The sequence below is a fragment of the Delphinus delphis genome, chromosome 6 (assembly GCF_949987515.2).
Source record: "Delphinus delphis chromosome 6, mDelDel1.2, whole genome shotgun sequence".
Classification (NCBI taxonomy): Eukaryota; Metazoa; Chordata; class Mammalia; order Artiodactyla; family Delphinidae; genus Delphinus; species Delphinus delphis.
In genome coordinates, this window is record NC_082688.1 from 4063268 (window position 1) to 4085991 (window position 22724).

At 50.8% G+C, this 22724-nt stretch overlaps 1 protein-coding gene across 1 annotated transcript in view; it reads left to right on the plus strand.

The window, feature by feature from the left end:
• The window catches only part of DDX31 (DEAD-box helicase 31), a 73493-nt gene that overhangs the window by 44839 nt on the left and 5930 nt on the right, over positions 1 to 22724 (plus strand). The window contains 2 exon segments of the mRNA XM_060013895.1: positions 6108 to 6219; positions 11706 to 11874. Coding sequence (XP_059869878.1) covers positions 6108 to 6219; positions 11706 to 11874 — 281 coding nt within the window.

The window sequence follows — 22724 nt, forward strand, 5'->3', positions numbered from 1 at the left end:
CCGACTTAAGTTCTGTTCCAGAGAGTACCTCCGGAAATGCAGCTAAGCAAAGGGGAGGAAATAACCAAGTGTCCGTCTCCGCAGCGTGTGTTCCAGACGGGACTGGGCTAAGCTCTTCACACGCTTGGTCCCGTTCCATCCTCTCAGCAGCCCTATGAGGCAGGTGTTACTGTCCCACTTTATAGATGAGGAAACCGAGGCTTAGAGAGCTGAAGGAACATTCACGAGGGCACAATAATCGTTGATTCTCCTGGTGTGAAAGCAGGCATCTAACGTCAAAGCACCTGTGCTTCACCATGTGCCAATAAGCCTCTGTTAGTATTAGTTAAGCCGGGAAATGGGAACTAAAGTGCTTGTTAAGTTGGGTAACGTTAGCCATTTTCATAAAGGTGAAATTTGGTCAGTAAATGGTACCACAGCAAAGATCCCCGTGAGCAAGAAGGTGATTAAGGACTCAATTGATCAACACGTTATTTTAAGTGATATTTCCTTATAGAACAACCAGGGCACACGAGGCTTTGGACCATCCCATATTATCGATAGTCTGTTGTCAAGGGAGCTGACCAGAAATGAGACACTCATTGGTCTTGGTACACTTCTCTGTTCTTTGGAAACTACTGCAAATTCTAGTTGGCAGGGGGGGCGGGTGGAAAGGTGGGGTGGGAGCAGTTGTTTTCTGGGGTTTTTTGGGTTTTTTTTTTCAAATGTTCCCACAGCTATTTAATTATAGCCCCGGGACAGCTACGTGGGATAAGCAGGGGTACCTGGGGAGGTGTCTGAGGCGGCATGCAGCAGCAGAGTGGGCAGGAGCATGGCCTTAGGGCCCAGTTCCTCATCTCACCAGCTGTGTGGCTTTGGGCCAGTACCGGACCTTCCTAAGGTTCATGAGTACATTTCTTTATGTGTACAACTGAGATAATATTAGTGTTCTCAGAAGGAGATTGGAGGGCTGAGTAGGAAATAACCTGAAAGTCCCAACACAGGTACCAAAGGATATTCATTATTATTACTATTATTATTATTATTTTGTTACATCAGTTAGTAGCAGATGTGGAATTAAAGTCCAGACTCATTGACATGAAGCCCAGCGCCTTTTTTTTGCTGTTTCACACTAAGTGGAAAATTGGCATCTGCCTGCTCTCCAGAAATAAGAGCAAGCCACAGAATTACAAAATGAGATGGTAAAGGTTTGAATAATCTAGCCTTACACTGTTTCCAGGACCGGCTTTGGTGTCAGAATCTACCCCCTGAACACAGCCCAGTTCCCTCCCGGGCACCGATGGTCGTGTGCCCCTGTGCGTCTCTGGGGAAGCTGTGGACGGGTGCAGGGCCCCTCCGGCAGGACGCTCCCCCAGAGCAAGAGGACGTTCCCTCTGCTCTTTCGGGGAACAAGCCACGGCCATTCTGTTAACATCCGCCCTTCTGTGGCCTGGCAGCCCCAGTTCCTCTCCTTAAGCCTTTTCTGTGGCCTGAGGCCAGCCTTGAAGACTGGCTGGGGCTTGCGGAGCCTTCATAAGATTGTGGGTGAGAGCTGGGGCCCAGAGTCGGACAGACTTGGGTTCGAGTCCTTGCTTTATAGCCAGTCGTTCTGCAGCCTTGAGCAGACTGTCTCCTCCTCCCCAGCCTCAGTTTCCCCATCTGTAGAATGAGGACAGCACGAGTACCCATCCTGGAGGGTTGCTGTGAGGTTTAACTAGAACGAGGCCCAGCATGCTCTGCACACTCGGGGCCGTGTGAGTTCACCGCAACCCTGAATCGCTGCTCAGATGGACAGGATGTTTTGGTATCTTTAAGGTCTGCTGGTCTTTGGTTTTAAAAAGAAAATGTGCTAATCAAGGTTGGGCTTTCACTGACACCAAAATAACTGGTTAACTTAGAAAACTCAAGTAATCATGCCGGGTTCTAGATGACACATCCACAAACACCACTTGTTTGACCAAATTTACCTTTAAGTCAGAGGACAAAGAAAAACGAAACTAAATTGACTTCATTACTAATTATCTCATAGATAAACAGCCTGCAAGAGTATATTACGTGCGTGCCTCACGTGAACAGTAAAGAGAATAAAGTAAATGCTGGTACAACTTTTAATTCTGGGGGGTTTTTTTACAGCTTTTTTTTTCTTTTTTTAAAAATTTATTTATTTTTGGCTGCGTTGGGTCTTTGTTGCTGCACACGGGCTTTCTCTAGTTGCGACAAGTGGGGCTACTCTTCGTTGCAGTATGCAGGCTTCTCATTGCGGTGGCTTCTCTTTTTGTGGAGCACGGGCTCTAGGTGCGCAGGCTTCAGTAGTTGTGGCACATGGGCTCATTAGTTGTGGCTTGCGGGCTCTAGAGTGCAGGCCCAGTAGTTGTGGCACACGGGCTTAGTTACTCCGCGGCATGTGGGATATACCTGGACCAGGGCTCGAACCTGTGTCCTCTGCATTGGCAGGCGGACTCTTAACCACTCTGCCACCACGGAAGCCCTTAATTCTGTTTTTTTTTTTTTTTTAGTTTTGGCTGCGTTGGGTCTTTGTTGCTACAGGCGGGCTTTCTCTAGTTGCGGTGAGCAGGGGCTACTCTTCGTTGCGGTGCACGGGCTTCTCATTGTGGTGGCTTCTCTTGTTGCGGAGCGCAGGTTCTAGGCGTGCGGGCTTCAGTAGTTGTGACACGTGGGCTCAGTAGTTGTGGCTCGTGGGCTCTAGAGCACAGGCTCAGTAGCTGTGGCGCACGGGCTTAGTTGCTCTGCGGCATGTGGGATCTTCCCGGACCAGGGCTCGAACCCGTGTCCCCTGCATTGGCAGGCGGGTTCTTAATCACTGCGCCACCAGAGAAGTCCCTTAATTCTGTTTTAAATACAGTACGTCTTAATTGGTATCCTCAATGTGGGCAGTTCTCTCTGGCACACAGGCCGGTGCCGGACAGATGAATGTGGGCTCAGTAGCTGGGCCTTCTACACACCGAGCCAGACGCCTCATCATAATGCCCGTCTTCACCCAGCTTGGTTGAAGGCCATTGTCAATGTCCGTTGGCATGTACATTTTGGGGCTTCTGCGAACAGAACGCAAGCGAGTGAAGCATCTGTAAAATGTATATTTCATATTTAGGTATATAAAATATATATAGCTACGTCTGGGTGCGCGAATGTTCAGCCACCTACAAAGAGAATAAATTTGATCTTTCAACTTGACTGGGAAGCGCTCAGAAGGTTCTAGGGACTGTGGGGGTAAAACTCAGCTTGGCAATAAAATGATTAAAACAAAATCCTTCCATTTAGTTTAAAAATGCCTTAGAAGTTGGCGATTTCAAGACACATGCTTCAAATAACCACCCCCCGCCGCCCCGCCCAACTGCTGCCCCCTAAAACTGTACAACAAAACTAACCCAGCCCAGCTGTTAGACTCGTCTGCTGCCTCCTGATAGGCATGAGTTTTCGTCTTCACAGCATAAACACAGACCCAAACGAGTTTTTCCTAAAAGTTTTTTTGTCCTGTGAAATACGCCTGCAAACTCATCCTAACAAAAAGCTCACTGGCGTGTGAGAGACTCAGATAAGATCACAAGCCCGTAGCCTGGTTTTTGTGGGTTGTCTCTTCTCTCCGAGATCAGTGGGGTCTTTACAGAAAAAGGGTATTGAGTGCGTCTAGACCTTTGGAGATGTTATTTTTCTAGACGACCCACAGTCTGCTAGTTGCAAGTTGCTTCATGAAGCAGGACTAAGCCTGCGTCTTTGAGGGCGGGAGACCCCCCCCCCACCGCCCCGCCCTGGTGCTGCGGGGTGTGCCCTCCGGGCTCTGACCCCCTCTCGTTATGGGAGCATTCACCTGTCTGGGGCTGAGCCAGCACTGCATGACTCTGCTCCCTGTGTCTTCAGTTTAAATTCAGACTGTCCTCCCAAGAAGACAGCTGAAAACTACTCATTCTCAAGAGGGGCAATTTTAAAATAAAGTATTTCTGGAAGTGACGGGGTAAGACCTTCTTTCTCCTAAGTATATTATGTTTTCTGCCATTAACTTTTTCTTATATTCTACTAAAGTGACCTCATCATTTCAAACATGTGAACCTAGTTTTATCGCGATTTTTCTACATATTTCACTAGTATACACACTCACATTATATGTATGTGTATATGTAATTTTTTTTTTTTTGGGGGTTGGGAAGAAAAGATACCTCATTTTGAAACCTAAAGGGGGAAATAAGAAAAGCCCTTTGTAATATATTGCCATATTATCACTAAATCCCCTGACGGTTGTGACACAGAAGCAAGTCACCTGTCACTTAAGCTTGAGGTCTCTTTAATTTTCTCCTGGAATTCGCACCAGGCTGTCTTTAATTTGAGGCCTTTATTGGAATTCTGAAACCTCTCTGCCTCCCTGGCTCTCAGATCTATTCTGAGAGCTGTTACAGAATGTATACAATAACCAACAGAGGGATTCGAGAGGGCTGCAGCTCTGTTTATTTAACACTCTAGAGGGATTTTTGTGCTTATTCGGTCCTGGCTGCCCGGCTTTCAATATCGCTTTGACAACCATTCTGCCCTTCTCATTAATTTTAAACAGTTAAAACACAGGAAAAAGAGGAAAAAGTTTTCATTATTAAAGTGCTTTACTTTTTAATAACAGAGGATTCTGTCCGCCAGGGGAAAGGGCATCCTTGCTAATTTCACATTCATATTAAAAAAAAAAAAAAAAAAACGCAAGGAAGGTGACAGTTTCGCTGCTGAGGTGGCTTAACGAAAAGAGGGCAGCAAAAAAAAAAGTTTGCATTTCACATCAGTCAAGAGGGTAAAAAAAAAACCTTGTTAATGACAACAGCAAATGTCCACTTTCGTAACACAGCTCCCGAGTGACTTTTTCTCTTGACATTTGAGTGGATAAAACCCTTAGGGGGACCATGTACCGTGAAATCAGATAGACTGTCATCAACCAAACAGGTAGCAGGAATGATTTGACTAAACTGAAAACATTTTCAGGTTGTGAAGTCTCTATTAACACAGAGACGAATGTCTCTCGGAAGAGGGAGACTTTTCCTTCTCCTCCCTTTATTCTTTCTGCGGCAGCTTTAAATGTGAAAAAGACCCGGGTGACGGGGTTAGGGTCGGTCAGCCAGACCCAGGGGCTTGCACCCTGTCCTCTACAGGAGTTAAAAGCAGCATGAGCCGGGTCTCACGCTGGTGAGACCCACACTGGGGGGTGAGTGTGGGTAGAGCTTAATTGCCACCATCCAAAGAATCAACATCTCTGGGGAGGCACGCTAGCCAGATCGGGTTCTTTCGGATCTTGGTTTCGCGTTCAACAGAAAACATTCGTGTTAAGATGCAGGAAACAAAAGCCACTTGTCTTTAGGGGGATATAAAGAGAGGAAATCTTTTCTCTGGGGTTGCTAAAGGCTGAAAAGAAAAGAAGTTTCTATTTTCCTAATATTTTCCATCTGTAAGGTCTTTGAAGCAGACAGATGTGAGTTCTTACAGAGGGACTGTTGGCTGCAACGATCCGTGCCATCGTCTTGAATGTGGTTTGCTGGAGCAGCCCACTCCTCAGTGGGTTCCTGGGAACTCAGCACAGAGGTCTGGGCTGAAAGAGTGAATCTGAAACACTCAGAGTCTGAACCTCCTAGGAAAGAGGAAGCATATGCTCTACGATTCAAGGACAGACTCACCTGTGGTCAGGTGACTGTGGGATGCTCTTAGACAGGAACGGGCAGGCTTCCACCAATGAGTATAAGGCAGGGGAGGAGACTGAAGGCCTAAGCGGGCCATACAAGACGCCTTTAAAAACTGCTTGTGTCCAGTGATGTTCTAAAGGCCGGAATTGGACTTGGAAAATTCCGAAGTGTCTCCAGTAGACTTTGATTTTGAACATGAGTCATAAGAGGCCAGGAAGGAAAGTAAATAAGTAAATAAAGAAGAGACGTGGTCTGCTCCCTCACCAAGCCACCCACCCTCATCTTCACTTGACTTTAGCGTCTTCATCGCTCCCTTTTTTTCCCTAGTAATATTGAAAGGATTACCCTTGTTGGCCCCTCTGTGGTTACTGTGTGATTTTACTGTTATTAAATCTGTTATAAACTGCTTCATTATTCCTGACTCTGACTGTCTCTCCTTTAATCCTTCCGTCACCCTCCCAGAAACGCCGCTCCGTTGGCCCCCAGGAAATCCGAGAGCGAGCCACGGTCTTGCAGACGGTGTTTGAAGATTACGTGCACTCCAGCGAGAGGACGGTCTCCGGGGCCAAGAAAGGTTGGTCGATTTCTTAGGTGATTGTGGATGGATAACCCTGCAGGGCATCGTCCCCACCTCCACCCGCACGCCCCCCCAGACAGGTTGAGAGGCCAACCAGGCGTCTTTGCTCACCAGCAGAAGCCTTCAATCTCCCTGATTCTGCAGGGTTAGGAAGCAGGCACGGAAGGCTTTAGAGTGATATTAAATGTTAATTTCATCCTTCCCCGTGTTTTGCACAAATGAGGCTTTATCTTGGCTTACGTCAGGACTAGAGCTTTGACCTAGCAACTTGGATCTCCGGGATCCATTTTTCTCTTTCTTAGAAAACCAGATAGAAGAGATATGACACGTCAGCAGGAATAGTTGTAGAGATGGAAATTAGAGATGAAGGCAAGGGCTGGAATCATTAGACCAAAGCAGTTCCTATTTGAAAGTACAAAGGAAAATGAGAAGAACAGTGCTGAGGAAGGACCGTAGGCCATGAACCCAGTTCCTGGGGAATTTACAGAAGAGCTAGGTACTAATTTAATGTTCAGTGCCTTATAGGACAAGTTGGCCCCTGGGATCACCAAGCATTAAGGGTGGACTCAGCAGTTCCCTTTGAGTGCGGAACAGAGCACGGGAGAAGGGAGCTTAGAACAGCTGCGTGTCCTTCATGCTGGAACGTGTGTGTCTTGGCTAGTGACTTACCCCCACGTTGGGGGATCCAGAGTTCTTTTCGATAGTTACCTGCTATTTTGAGAAGAATGCCAGGCTGGCTTGCCAATAGATAAACACTATAGAATCCTTTCTTCTTTTTATGAATTGAATCTTTAAAAAAAAACACGAAACAGCTTTCCTTTAACAAATATTTATTGAATTGGGCGCCGTTCCAGGTGCTTGGGGTACACCAGGGGTCAGAACAGACAAAAACTGTCACCTTTAGAACATTCTAGTGGGGGAGCAGAAGATGAACGTAGTAAACACAATTAGTAAATTCCGTATAAATTAGATAGTCTAGGGAAAGGTGATGAGAACGATGGAGAGAACAGAGCAAGTGAGGGAGATGAAGGGGTGAGGGCAGAGTGAGCCCTGTCCTGAGGGTCGATGCTTGAGCAGAAACCTCACGAGGGGCCGCCCCGTGGCTCCGACAGAGGGCGTCCAGGCAGGTTGGGGCGTGGGGGTCAGAGTGCACGGGAACTCCTGGACAGCAGTGTGGCTGGAAGGAGGGGAGGGGTGGCAGAGGAAGGGCGTGGAGGCCATCCAGGGGACCCGGTTACCGCGAGTGGAAGGGGAACCATTGGAGGGCTTGGGGCAGAGATGTGGTCTGACAGGTCTGAAAAGGTCACTTGCTGCTGAGTGAGAACAAACTGCGGGCACGGGTGAAGGCTGGGAGACTGGCTACCGGGTGGTTACGGTCATCTGGAAATAGATGACGGAACTAAGTTAGCAAGTATTTGCAAGTGCCTGTTACGTACCTTAGCACATCATAAAGGCAGTCCTTAGTTAGGCAGTCCTTAATCAGAACCACCCGAGATGAGAGATGACGTCCCAGTAGTTGCCCCATAACTGCTGATAAAAATCAGTGCGTATTCCCGTCTGGTTTCTGCTAATACCCTGTCCTAGCGTTTCCCTAAAGTGAATTCAGCAACTCCTAAGGCTCCTCCTGAGAACCTGCCTTTAAAGATGTACTGGAACATTCTGTCAGGAGGAATAGAACGTTTATCTCAGTGGAACTTTAGAGTTTGGTCATTTGTGGAAAGTTAGGCAACGTCAGCTTTCTGTACGATGCACAATCAAGTGTTTGCAGCAGGATTTCAGGGTTAATAGCAGAGTTGCAGTGAAGGGGAAGAACACCATCGTTATGACGTCAGTGTCAGAGGTCATCTGGGTATTCTAGCGAGCCTGCAACGATTTCAGTGTGACTGGGTCCTCAGAGTAAAACTTACAGTCAGTAGTCCTTAGAGAATGCGGTTTTGTGTTTTCTCTCGTTATCGTTACCATTGAACTTTATACCAAGAAGCAGAGTTACTTGCCTTCTTTTTAAAGGATGTTGGAGTGGGGCCAGTCCCCAATGTTTATGTACCAAGGAGGAAATAAATGTATCGTCTTTTAAGGAAACTGCCCATAGAAGATCTCGGTCACCCCACAGCAGACATTAGGTTCTCCCCTATTCTTCTCTCTCCTCTTACTTAGGATTGAGTTCTGGAGGTTTGGGGGAAATACACACATAACTGCCACACCCCAGGAGTTGATACTGTCTTTTGCATTCCAATCTGCATATGCAAATTCCCCACTACTGACTTGCTTCCCTTTTATGCCATTTCAGAACCCACCTCATGAATAATTAACAAAGCAGCTGGGTTTTGCCTTCACGGCAGAAACCTAGTTGGAAACTGGGCCAAGTATGCATTTGTTTTCCTTTTGCATTTTCTGACCCAGTCGTTGCTAATGACCTGAACTTTATCGTGGTCAGTTTCCAGAAGCAGTTACCCCTTTCTCCCCTCATGTCTTGCATCTTGTAGCTAGAGCTTCAGGTGGTAAAAATTGTGGTAACCTAAGTTTGAACTCCAGGGTCCTGAACGAAAATTTCAGAAAGCGGAGTCCTTTACCTGCACAGCGCCACTTCCCCTGCGGTTCGAGCCGCTCTTCCCTGAAGAGCAAGGGCTGCACGTGTAGGGGTTGTGCCTGGCTCTGAAGGGATGCTTCTCGAGGTCAAGAAAATGCAAACTACTGAAATCATCCCTCTCCCCTCAGTGTGATCGGAGGGAGGTTGGCTCCTTGGCCAAATGCTTTGTCTTTAGGAGAATTAGCGGGGCAAGCAAGCAGCCTCCTTTCGCCCTTTCTTTGGGTGGTCGTCACTGTTGATGTGCCGGGTAGGAACGTGCAACGCGCCTTCTCTGTACAGACGCGTGCTCTTCTCGGGCGGGGGTGGGGTCGGGAGGGGCGAGGATGAGCTGCACCTTCCAGGCTGCAGTTCTGCTCCTTTCTGCCTCCTTGACCCAAAGCCTCATCTGCACGATGCCGCTGTTCCTGATCAGATGTCCGAGAGTACATTTGGTTTTATTGCTCAAAAGGACGAAATGTCCTTGGAAGGTATTTTGAAATCGATTTCCCCTAATTCTGTCATCCTCTGGCTCTGAAATGGGACTTGGTGGCGTGCCACTGCCTGCTCTGATTGGCTAGAGCATCATCCGTCTTCCCAAATAAACGTCTCCTTTCAGGACTTCTCGCCTTCCCGCTCGCCTCGGGCCCACAGCCGTCTTCCTTCCACACGTTCCCGGTGCTGCCAGCAGGGCCACTTCCTGCCCCTTGGAAGGTCCTGCAGACAGCTGCGCTCCATCTGAGGTTCCTGCTTCTCTGAATTAGCCAAACCTGGGAGTGTGTGCATGTATGTGAGGACGACCAACTGTCGCTGTCCCCAGCGAGACAGGAGCCTTGAGGACGAGGAGGCTTAGTGCAAACAGTCAGTGAGAGATGCTGCCTGACCAGTTGTCGAGGGAGGGAACCCTTCTGCCATTTCTTGGCAAACTCACTATCCCCGTAAAGCTGTTCGTTGAGCACCTAGCTCTCCCAGGACAGAGGCTCTCCAGCCTCAGCTCTCAGGATTGGTGCAGAGAAGAGGAATCCTCTGATCCGCCAGTCTGCTCAAGCACAAGAGTGAGGTGCGTGAGGAGGCCTGGGCCAGCGTCGGGGCAAACGAGGCTTTAGAGGGGCAGACTCTGCTTTGGCGCGGCGTGGTTCCAGTCTGCTCTTTCTGTCTAGAGTAAACGTCGGGGGTTGGGAAAGAGAGGGAGGTGGAGAAGAGGCTGGCGTCTCCAGGGTCATGATAGTTGTAGAGCTTTCGCCTCTGAGGACTTGAATATGTGTCAGAACTCTCCAAACAGCACGGGCCATTTGAAATGTTAAAGATTTTCCTTGAAAAACCTCGTCCCCAGTTATTAAAAAGGGGAGTAAGCACAGATTTAAGCGAGGGGTACAGTGGGGTTGCCTTGGTTATTATTTCTCATCGATTGGGAAAAGGAGTTCACTTTGCTCGGTAAATAGAGCTTTGATGGGTTCCCAGGATCCTTCCAGGAGCTGATCTGCTAAAATGACACTTTTTATTACTGTTCATAAACGCCAGTCTCCAGGTGCTGCTGGGATATTACGTTTAAGCTGTGGGCAAACTTGCCAGTCCAGTGGCTCAACAAGCGAGGGCGAGAGACGCTGGTGTTTAGTGCCTGCTTCCATCAGAAGCAGTGCGGGGCGGGGCTCCGGGGGAAGTAAAGTCAGTGGGGGTGGGGAGCAGTCCCAAGAGTCCCCCCCCGTCCTGTTGGAGTGAGAACAGGGCAGACACTGGACCGTCACTGTTATCCAGAGACATTTAAGGGGAACAAGGTATAGGAAAATGATTCCTCAAAGGGGTGCCCGGGGACTTCCCTGGCGGTCCAGTGGTTAAGACTCTGCGCTTCCAGTGCAGGCGTGCGGGTTCGATCCCTGCTCGTGAACTAAGATCCCACATGCCGCGTGGCGTGGCCCAAAAATTAATTAAATAAATAAATATAAAAATAAATTTTTTAAAAAAGGAGTGCCCAATTAGGGGGTAGCCAGAGTGCCACCCTCCTGGGAACTGCCTCTGACCAGTGCCAGGTTGAGAACAGGGGCCTCTTTCTTAACTTTAAAATAGGACTGAAACTTTCACGATAGACTGTCTGATGAACAGCTCTAAACCGCTGACAGTCCTCAACAGATGAACTGGTCTGTGGGCTATTTTAGAAATTCAGTAATTTTCTTTCTCTTTACAATTCTGTTTTTGTTTCCTTTTTTTACACATTCTTTGAAAGGGTAAGAAACCCCGTATCGATCGATTCCGGATGCGTTTGCACGAATTCGGTTTTAAAATCCCATGAGTATATGGAGAACTGGTGTCAGTGATTCCTCCAGATGGGCAGCTAGAGGTGGCCCTCCGGGCGGAGACAGTGTTTACAGTAGCGATAATGTATAGTAATAATAAACATAAGGACAATCGTAATAAAGCCTTGTGAGCCTTTTAAATGTTGTGACATTTGCATGTATTAACTACTTGAGAAAATAATAATTCAATTAGGGAAAAATGTTCCCAATATAAAGGTCTGATGATTTCATTTTTCATAAGAAAATGGTATACATTGATCCTGTCTTAGTTTCTTCACTCATTCTCTCATTCATTCATTTATACAACAGAAACCTGCTGTGTGCCAGGTACTGTGCTAGGCCCCGAGACTATAATGAAGAAGAAAACAGGACCCTCCCCTCTAGGTTTATTACAGGCTACGCAGTAAAATGTGAAATTTTATTGGGTTTACTCATTGTGGCTGGTAGACTTACTTATTTTTAGAAATTAAGAAAAATACACAAGTACAGCTTTAGGTTGTTGATGTTTGTTGTGCTATCCTGGTTGTGTGTGCATCGTGGCCCGGCAGGGTGAGCTGCGCAGGGCAGCCCTTAGGCCGGGGCAGCTGAGACCCGTCCTGACCGCCTCTCGCCCGCTCACTGTCTTTCAGCCCTGCAGTCCTTCATCCGGGCCTACGCGACCTACCCCCGGGAGCTGAAGCACATCTTCCACATCCGATCACTCCACCTCGGGCATGTGGCTAAGAGCTTTGGGCTAAGAGATGCCCCTAAAAATCTCAGTGCCTTGGCCACAAAGAAGAAGAAAGCAAACCTGAAAAGGTAGGGTGGGCTGAATTTGTCCTCTGTTCAGATTGGCAGCCATGAGATGGTGTGGGGGGCTGCTGTGTGCCAACTTGCATTTTTGTGGTAAATTATCGCCAGTATCTGCCCTTCTCTCAGTATGATGAGTGCTTGGAACAGCTGGAAAAATACCTAATCTGAATGCGTTTAAGGCACTTGCAGAAATTCGATGCTGGGTCCTGACCCAACTCCTGTTGGGTCCAGAGTAGTGGGGATTATTGGAACAGCAAGACTGCCCACGGATAGAGTAACTCTGGGGCTTTTCACACTCAGAGCTCCAGGTGTGCTGTGGTCCACCCTGGAAAGCTCTGGGGACTTGAAGGAAGATGGTGGTGAGTTCCATGAAACTCTGCTGCGGCCGCAGGGCTCCTGCAGGCTGGCTGGGCATGGGGGCCGGGCCTGGGGCTCCCAGCGCCGTGTGCCGCTCTGCTTGGTGCTGGCATGCACCTCCAGCACTGAGCACGTGTAGGGCAAGTGCAGTGGACTCTTCTCCCTCCGCCCCCTGCTCCCCCCCCCCCCAAAAAAAGAACACATTAGGAACGGTCCAGAGTCGGAGTGAGAAGTGTTGCCCTGCAGGTTGGGCACTGGGCTCCGAATCCATCTTCACTATTTCAAGAGGTCCTGAGATGATTTCTCTCAACGAAATGCAGTTGTAAAAGGTCTTCTTTCTCTCCTCAAAGACAGGGTATTCATGGGAATTTCCTGGCAGTCCAGTGGTTAGGACTCGGCCCTTTCACTGCCATGGCCCTGGGTTCAGTCCCTGGTCAGGGAGCTAAGATCCTGCAAACCACATGGTGGTGCAGCCAAAAAACACCACACACGGTGTTCTTTTAGTACCAGCCCAGCCCTTCGCGGGAGCTAGAGTTTCTTAGATGCCAGGAGCTGCTTGTATGGGGAGTTTGGGGCAGATCATTGTTGTTTTGTTTTGTTTTGTTTTGTTTTTGCTGTACGCGGGCCTCTCACTGTTGTGGCCTCTCCCGTTGCGGAGCACAGGCTCCGGACACGCAGGCTCAGCGGCCATGGCTCACGGGCCCAGCCACTCCGCGGCACGTGGGATCTTCCCGGACCTGGGCACAAACCCGTGTCCCCTGCATCGACAGGCGGACTCTCAACCACTGCGTCACCAGGGAAGCCCCCATTTTGGAATTTTTAAGATGCTTCGTCTTTTTTCTTATAGTAATCCCCCTCATATAGGACAACACTCCAGTAATTCTGTGAGGCAGGCATTTCCCCGCACGCTCTTCTCCGATGCCCGGACAAGACTGAGACACGTCCGGCTCTGGTTTCTTCCAGGACGTTTTGAGGTGCAGAGCGTTGCCTGCTGCCACACTCTACCTGTCCTGGGCAGGGCTGCGGCCAGAGACCCCTCTGCTCGAGCCAGGTCCTCCCTGAGGGAGAAGGTGCCTCAGCTCCACTCCAGATTTGGGACTGCCGTGCACCAGAGTTAGGTTCCTTCCTTTGGGTTTGGGGTAGCTGACATCTGTACATAGTAACTGGTTTTAAGTATGTGACAAAACTATGAGGCTCGCAGTCAGGTCTGGAATGACCTCCTAGTGGTCTGGAAGCCTGGCCATCCTGTCCCACCGTCTCTAAAACGCCGACACGTGAAGGAGGTGGGAATCCATCTGCCACGTGATCACTGGTAAGAAACACGTATTTTGTTTATTCCTCTTCCTGCTAGTAAACGTGACCCCAGTATTTTACTGTCAGCAGCTGATCTACCTTTGCAAGCGTTAATAGCAGCTCTTCAGACTGGGTGTGCCCAGCCCTTGCCCAGGGAAGGCAGAGCGGGAGGCTCGAGGCGCTGGGAGTAGCAGGGGACTCGGAGCCAGCATTGTCCTTACCTTGCGAAGCCGCCAGGGAGAGAGCAAGCCGCCGCCTCCCGCTTCAGCTGACCCGCGCTGGCAGATGGGCACCAGGGCTACGATACCCCTGTGAGCAGGGGATTTAGCCGGGCTTTATTTAGGGAAGAATGGGCTGATTAGCTGATAAAGAGCATGTAAGATGGTATGGGGCAGCCTTTGATGTCTGGCTGGCGCGGCGGGGAGCCGGGTGGTGAGTGACAGCAGTGTGTCACACGATTACCCCGCCCGTGACAGTGCCGCTGTCTGTTCTTGCCATGTCACCACTCTGTTACAGCGACTTTTTCCGTTGTTATGCCCTTCTTTTGAAGGCATTTCTCCCCACACTCCTTACACCCTCCCGCCCCACCCCTGCCTTGTTAATGCAGACGGGCACTCAAGGATACAGTAAGTACCTTCTTTACTGGGGGAGATCTTGTCACTCCTGAGGAAGAATGGCTTTGCAGCTAATCTGCACATGGACCGTATCACTGTGGTCGGGGAAGCGGCAGAGAAACTTGACATATTCTCTGCACCTCAGTCGGGGCTCGAGCCAGTGCCAGTCGCCGCTTTTTAAGGAACAGGAAAGAAAAGTCCATTAAACCCCACACAAGTGTGGAGAGTTACGCTGTGGCCACAATGATTGTCCTGAGATGAGGCGTCTCTTCTGAAATCCATCTGTCAAGGAAGAGAAGGGGTTCCTTGGGTTTTGTGTGGGTGGGTAAAATGATAGCACTAATTTCTCCGAATTATTCTGCATATTCCATTTATGGTGTTCACTGCTAGAATAGTTACGTTATGTGCAAACCTCTGATATCTGCAAACCAAATTGATGAGACCGTAAGCAAAATCCTGTCTCGCCTGCCATCCCCAAGCAAGGAGTTCACCCGGGTGTTAGCGGATGAGGCCAGGGCAGGTTAGGCTTGGAGACTACTGGGCATTTCTGTGCAGTGACAGAGGGAACTTTTATCTCGTCTATATGCCTTTATTCCTTCACTGGACCACTTTTCAGAAAAAGGAAAAAAAGAGTTAATGTCCCCAAATAAGGTCTTAATCAGCAGGTCTCTCTCTGTCTCCTTTTTGAGTCCTCAGTTCTGAAGGGGAACAGCAAGTGTCTTCGCCCTGCGCACAGAAGCACAGAGTCACGAGCACTCTTCTGACACTGACACACAAGCCTGTCGGAACAGCCCGCCACCCCAGATACCTCCATATCCACGTGCACAGGGAGTCGGTGCTGTTGGTAGAATTTTGAATGGCCCCTTAGCAACATCCGTCACGAACACAGCATTTTCCTCCCGTGAAATGCAGTTCTTCTTTTGCAGCTAGGTAGATTCAGCAGTCCCTGAGCAGCAAAGGTAACATACCTTCCAAAATTTCCATCTTCCCAGGAGTCGCTGAGACCCGGCGCTGTCTGCTCTGGGAGGGCAGAGCTGTGTTGTTTGCCAGGGTGTCTGTCTGTCTGTCTAGGCAGTCACACATGTGAGTAGAACCTGTCCAGGACCAGTGAGCAGACAACTTCCTCATCCGTTTGACACTCTGTGGTCAGTGGTTCAAGGATATAGAAAGTAATGAGCCTTGAAGTCTCAGTGTTACGGTGGCAACGTGAAAGGGCGAGTCTGTTGGGTTTGAACCACCCTATCTCATTTGGATTATATGCTATAATTGTAAGTTCACTTCCCCCAGACTGTTTAGTTTGCAGCTCCCTAAGGCTGGTCTCACCACTGACTTCTACCATCTGGGTCTTTCTGAAGTTCTTCTTAGTGCGTAGATTTCTTTGTATAAATTTTCTCAAACCAGCCCAGCTAAGTGTTACCTGGTAGTTCTCATCTGATCAAAAAGTAGGGCTGTCTGATCCCTTAGTACTTACTGGATCTGGGTGTGCTTGGTCAGGGCTCAGCAGGCTGGGATCCGTAGTGGAAGGGGACGGAGCTGGTCCCCTGGGGGCCAGGGCTCTCATCCTAGCCACCATACCCAGCAGGACAGAGCATGTCCTTCACCTCTGTTACTTCCAAAGTTCTACATTTAGTGTACTTGTTAAAATAAGGAAACATCCTTAGGGAGGTCATTCTTGCCAGACTTTTCTCATCTGTGAAATGCTTTATCATTGAAGTTCAAATCAGAGATTTTGTGGACCTCCACTTCAGGGTCATTTTTCACCTTTTTTTTTTAAATTTGTGTTTCTCTTTTTTCATTGAAGTATAGTTAATTTACAATGTTGTGTTAGTTTCAGGTGTACAGCAAAGTGACTCAGTTATACATATATATTTATATATTTTTCAGATTCTTTTCCATCATAGGTTGTTAAAAGATACTGAGTATAGTTCCCTGTGCTCTGCAGTAGGACCTTGCTGTTTACCTGTTGTATAGTAGTGTATATATGTTAATCCCAAACTCTTAATTTATCTCCCACCCACCCCCCCATCCCCTTTGGTAACCGTAAGTTTGTTTTCTATGTCTATGAGTCTATTTCTGTTTTGTAAATAAGCTCATTTGTATCATTTTTTTAGATTCCACCTATAAGTGATAAGTGGTGTTATGTGATATTAGTCTTTGTCTGACTTACTTAGTATGATCATCTCTAGATCCATCCATGTGACTGCAAATGACATTATTTCATTTTTTATGGCTGAGTAGTATTCCATTGTGTACATATATACCGCGTCTTCTTTATCCATTCCTCTGTCGATGGACACTTAGGTTGCTTCCATGTCTTGGCTAATGTGAACAGTGCTGCTGTGAACATAGGGGTGCCTGTATCTTTTCAAATTATAGTTTTCTCCCGTTTTTCATCTTTGAAGGCCTTTGCTCTGTCCCTCTCTGTGATTGTCACTCTCACTTTTTCAGTAATTATTAAATAACTTGTGAGGGTTACTGTGTTGAATAGACTCTAGTTTGAGAAGTTCATACCCGCATCAGCCATCTCCCTGCCCCTCCACTTGTTTCTTAAATGCTGACTGTGGGAGTGTCATGCAGTAATTGACAAGAGCCTGGGTTTTACCCACACGGCATCTGGGCTGGGTCACTTACCGTTTCTGTTCCTCAGTCCCCTCACCTCTCAGATAGTGGCGCGGAGCCTCACAGTGTTGTCTGGGGACCAACCAGGTGGCGAGTACAAAGCATCGACACAGTGTCTGGGACACGAACACGGGAGCACTTGCGGAGGTGGTGACCAAGACAGGAGCACTGGTTCTTCCCGCCGGCCTTCATCACACTTAGAAGCATCCCTGGAGCAGAGAGAGTGAACCTGTCATTAACCGTCAACCTTTCAGCACCTCGAAGTTTTCTTATCAGGAACCACCTTGAGAACGCAGGGCTGGTCCCCTCCAAGACGAGTGTGAAGATGCTGCAGCTGCGTCTCCCTGCAAAGCAGTATTCTCATCATTAAGCATCTTGCCTGCCAATTGTTATGTGGCCTTTACAGCCTCCCTAATATCACTTAATTAGCTGAAGGCAAACCTGGAATCTTGCCCACCGTGAAAATTCTCTCCGTTTCCTTGAGCCAGTCATCGTTCTGTAGGAAGACAGAGTGGCCAGACGTGAGGTCAGAGGCTGGACAAAGCCCCGTTTGGAAACATGGGGGTTCCTCTCCGCACCCGATCTTGGAGCAGCGTCCTGCACTGCTCATCCCTGCCCTGATCCCTCCGGCCTCCTGGTCTCCCCCTTCAGCCTCCCCGCCCCGTCCCCATGGATCCCCTCAACTTCATTGTAGAACAGTCCACTGCCGGGTCTCCTGCGGCCCTTCCGGTCCCGCTGACCGGTGCTCCCCTTGCCCGTCGTGCCCCCGCTTCTTCCAGCCTTTCGGTGATGTCTCCTAACTCTAATAATTAGGACACATCCCCTCTTCCCTCTCCCCACGGCCTCAGCTGGCACCCCTCCTTTCTCGTTCTCTCCCGGAGCCTTTGCCCGGCATGCTGCGGGCCTGGGCCTCTCCTCACCCCTCTTCGTCTTTGGGCCTCCGTCCCTTCTTCGAGGAAGTCTCCTCTGGCACACCTGCCTGGGTGGACACCGCATGCCCCCATTCCACCCCCCACCCCACCCCTCACCGCCATCACAGTAGCCCTACACCTGTCTGTGATGTTTGTCTGTGTGGTTCCTGTCTCTCCCCTCCGTGTAGCTCAGGGTAGAAACCCCGTCTGGTTTTCCTCATCGCATCCCCAGCACCTACCTGGCACACGATAGGTGCTCAGGAAGTAGTTTTGAATCGATGAACGGAACCTGAAAGTCTTCTGTAATTCTGAGAGGAAGAGCATAAAGGGAAAGAGAAAAGAGGGGTTGTTCTGACAGGAACCAGGTAAATGCCTCTTAATTGTTTAGTTAGCCCAGCAAACAGCAAATCCTGCCTTTCACAGCGCCCCGGCCACTCCGTAGTCTGTCCTGAGAGAACAAGCATGGGGTCACTTTCCCCTTGGCATGAAATAGTCCCCGAGAAGGACTGAGCCTCGGGCCCTGTTTCCCCGACGTCACAGTGGAGGAACCCACAGAACGTGGAGATGAGTGGGTTCGGGATCGGGGTCTCCACCAGCCTGGGTAGGGCCAGGGCAGATGCCCACAGAGGGTCAGTTCACTCGACCTCAGCCTGAAGACCAGAGGGAAACAGCTAGGACCACCGGCAGTGACTGTGAGGACAGGTGTGCGTGTCCCGTGGGGCAGGGGAGCAGAATCTCCTCTCGCAGGCTGCTAGGGAGCCGTATGAAAACACAGGAGGGCCCGTGCTTTAAAGGTGAGCTCGGGTTAAGGGAGAGAATTTTCACCTAGAGCCTGGGTGAGCTGTATGGACTGTAGCCGAGACCGTATTCTGCCGGCCTCTGTGTCAAGGGTGATGAGGTGGGTGACCTCGAAGCCCACGCTGGCTTGCCTCTCTGGGACATCTGTACCGACAAGAAGTGTCCAGACTGGGACAAGGGGCAGGACGAGTGCTGTGGACGGTGGCTGGGTCTCTCTGGGTGAAGAACACCGGCACAGAGGGGTCACTTGGGGGTGATGTGATTACTGAGGTCCCCCCATTGCATGCACACACAGCCCTGGGTTGAGCTGCGTGGGCAGGGCTCCTCGGAGGGCCGGCCCTCCGCCCTCAGCACCCCCGGCGCAGCTCCACGTTGCTCCCTGCCCGCCGCCAGGCGCCAGCGCTGCACACGCGGCTCTTCACATCTGGTCCTTGCTTCTACCACTGTTTGTTCTGCCTGACACCGTGCAATTAGCAGCCTCCTCGTGAAACACCCCCGCCACCGGTCCGTGCCCACCCCCGGCTAATGAGGCAATCAGGGGGGTTTCACAGTGACCCTGCGCTGCCTCCACACCTGGGTCACCTGCAGACAGCGGGAGCCACGGGGCGTGTGCTTTCAGGCAGGCAGTCAGGGCTGACAACAAAGAACAGGAACCCAGCCAGCCTCTCCCGGGAGGATGCTGGAGACGGCACATTCCCGTTGGAGCCTTCCCGGCCCTGGAGTCTGAAGATGTGCCCGGCCCAGCACGCGTTGGCAGATGCCAGACCCACGAGGCCTTGCGCAGCGGGAGACCCGACTCTGCAACGCCTTGTCCTTGCTCCAGGCTCTTCTAGTTCAGACTATTCGAGAAATCAGGAAGGAAGGAGCACGACGGTCCCCCAGCTCTCCGCTTGCTACACGCAGCTTAGTTCAGGCCGACGACTCCCCTCCTCTCACCTGTCCCCACGTTCCTTGGGCTCCTTCACATCCCAGCCCCTCCACATACTCCTTGCTCTTATGCCACAGAGCCTTTCCGTCTGGTTAGGACCCATAGGGAATGACCTCAGGTCTTTTCCAGATGTTCTCTCCATTCTGGTCGTGACGTTCCAGCAGCAGGCTGACACGTGGAGTGACGTCTTAACCAATAAGTAGTCCAGAAGAGGGGTGTGGTTTGAGAGCGCCGACATCCCGGAGTGACGGCATCTGGCTGTCTGCCAGCATGTCTCTTGAGGGAGTACGTGTGCCCCTGGCCGTGCTGAATCCACACGCGTTGTCTCGTTGAGCCTCACCAGGTCCCTTCGACCACGGCCGAGTTCCCAGTAACTGGTGAGAAGGTGGACATGCCCGGTCATGTGGCACTGAGTCTGAGAGACTTGGGAGCCCACATTCCTGGCACTCGTCTCCTCCCTTGCATGCACCCGTTTGGAAGCTTCTGGTTTCTGTGATTAGTGTTAGGCTAAGGAACAAGTAGATGAATTCTGTTAAGGGTGTTTTTTGCCCGTGAACAGATAATTCTTTGTGTAATGGGAGAAATGGACTTAAAGCAGAAGACGTTCTGGTGCACATATGGAAGGGTTTGATTTGAAGCCGTCAGAATGGCAAACCCTGCAGTGGGTGCGAGCACCTTTCTGCTCATGGGGCAGACCTCTGAGAACAGACAACTGTGGGCAAGATGTGGATCCGGCTTTTTCTCTAGTTTCCTTCTGAGTCTAGAGGCAGAGGGTGCAGTGGGAGAGGCCCGGGCTTGGAGTCAGGCGCTCAGCAGCAGCTTCGCGTTGCCGCAGGGCCTGTCAGGTCGTGTGGGGCGTGGGGAGGGATGATGGACACGCGGCACTGGCCGGGGCTTAGAGTCGTTGTCCAGTAAATGCTGATTCCTCTGCCCCTGCCCGCTTCTCTCTGAGTCTGTGAATAAAAAGTGAAAGCTTCACGGGAATTCCCTGGCGGTCCAGCGGTTAGGACTTGGCGCTGTCACTGCCGAGGCTCCAGGTTCAATCCCTGATCGGGGAACTAAGATCCCACAAGCTTCGCGGTGTGGCCAAAAAGAAAAAGAAAGAAAGTGGAAGTTTTATAGACTCTTCCCCGAACGCTCCTGCCCACCGGAACCTTGTGCCTTCGGTCACATTACTCCTTGGTTGTAAGACCTCCGCTTCAGGGCTCCCAGCAGCGGGGTAGGGGGGACTCGCCACCTCCAGGGTGGAGTGAGTTAGAGCTCACTAGTTAGAGCTCCTGAAATGAGCCCAGATTGACCACTTTCACTTTCCACCTTTGGTCTCCGGATTCAAATGCTGAATGTGCGTGACTTACAAAGCTAAGGATACAAGGTGTTGCTATTGACAAAGCAGCCCCGGGTCCACGTGACGAGGCGTCCGGTGTCTGATGACGGCTGCCCATCTCCTCTGCCTTTCCTCTTTCCGGATTGTTAATGATAATTATCGTCAGCGTGTTCCCGGTGCCTTCAGGACAGGCGCTCTGATACGGGCTTTGATTCATTAGTTCGTTTAATCCTTTCGAGAGTAAGCAGCCTGGCACTGAGAGAAGTAGCGCCTCGGCCAAGCTCAGAAAATAGGTCCCACAGCCTCTGCAGGATGGTGCCGGGGTCCTCCCCTCCGAGGGCCAGCTCCGCCCCGGCGCCTCCAGCCGCCCCACGTCCCAGCCCGTCGTCTGGGCGGCTTTTCTCTCCGCCCAGGTTCTTGTCAGAATCTGGCTCCTCCAACTGCCCAAACGTGCAGTAGAGCCCGGCCGACCCAGAGAGCAGGGCAGTCACGTCTATCACTGCAGCCAGTGGTGACAGCAGAGACCACCGCTGCCACCCACGTGGGGCTCAGCCGCGGCTGGGCTCCGGTCAGAGCCGTGGGTTTCCTCCTCTGGTCCTCCCATGTCCTCACGTGCTGTCCCTCTCCCGGGGCGGGGCCAGGACTCACACCCTGGCCTCCTGGCTCGACGCTGTGCGGCTTCTCCCACCCTCGGCTTCGGGTCAGCCTGTGGCTCAGGCAGCTGAGCCCCTGCCTGTGTGCACATGTGACGAGCCAGACCACCCGCCTTCTCTGGCGCAAGAGCGTGGGCCCCCAGTTCAGGGTCACCTTTTAGCCGAGCCCATCCCTCTGGCCCGTTGGGGTGCTCTGCCGTCCAGCGTGCTAGCTGTCCCTGCAGGCTCCGTCTCATCTGCAGAGGTGATAAATACGCCTCATAATGTCATTGGAGTCATCGATAATGGTGTCAAGCAGGGCAAGCCCAGAGGGTTCGGAGCTGGGATTCTGCCCAAGCTTATCAGTCTCCGTGTTTGCAGGACACAGTCACGGCAGTTACAGAAACACGGAACTGTTGCCATGTGCACCCTGTATTTCTCCATCTTAACGTTTTCACAGAGAATTAGATTCTATAAAGCACCCTTCGTTTTACCTTCGCGCTACCCCTTGCATCCACGTGGAGGCCCTTTCTGACGTGTGAGGAATCTCAGCTTAGGGGAAGCTACTGACTGCAGGGTCGTCAGCTAGATGAGGGCCGGGCTGGGATTCCAACCAGCGCTGTCAGGGTCCTGCTGCCGCACCTCTTCCCCAACACCGCCACCTGCTGTGTGACGTCCAGGCCTGGCTCCTGACAGAACTTCCATAAAGGTCTCTGGCACTTGGACAGGCACTTCGGGGATCCTGACTCAGGGCATCGCTTTCAGACCTCGGCCATCTCTAAGCCTTGTCTCTGTCCCCCTTCCCGTTGTGGGCACCTTTCCGGGCAGCAGGTTGGTCATGGCATCTACATACTGATCGCCTGTGACCTGCACGGCCTGGCATCCGCCTGCCACCAGCTCTTCACTGGGTCTCGTTGTTAGGTGTGAGGCAGAGACCCACTTTTTCTCCGTCTCTGCGTACACAGAGCCACTCAGGAATTTTCTGGAATGATATCCACTGCCTCAGCAGGGCTCCCCTGGAGTGGAGTGTCTTCTGGGGCCCTGGGAGTTTTACAAGCGCTAGAGTCGGTATGGTCCTAAGAAATCGCAAAGAAGGCATCCCTAAAATGGGCAGCCCATCGGCGTGCATCTCTGCCGAAACAGAATCCAGAGGTTAAGGAGCCCTGATGCACTTCCTTTTCCTTCGATGGCCGTAAAAGGTCTGATAGCTTGTTCCCCTTCAGTAGGCTAAATTATCGTCCCACACTGGCGGGTTCTGCCCCTGAACTACCTTGTTGCCTCAGGGGGACTGCTTGTCACCTTCTCCCTGGAGTTGTTGGTCACTCTCACTGTCATCTGAGAGCCCCCTGAACCCCCTCAGATTCTGTGCCTTTGCTTCAT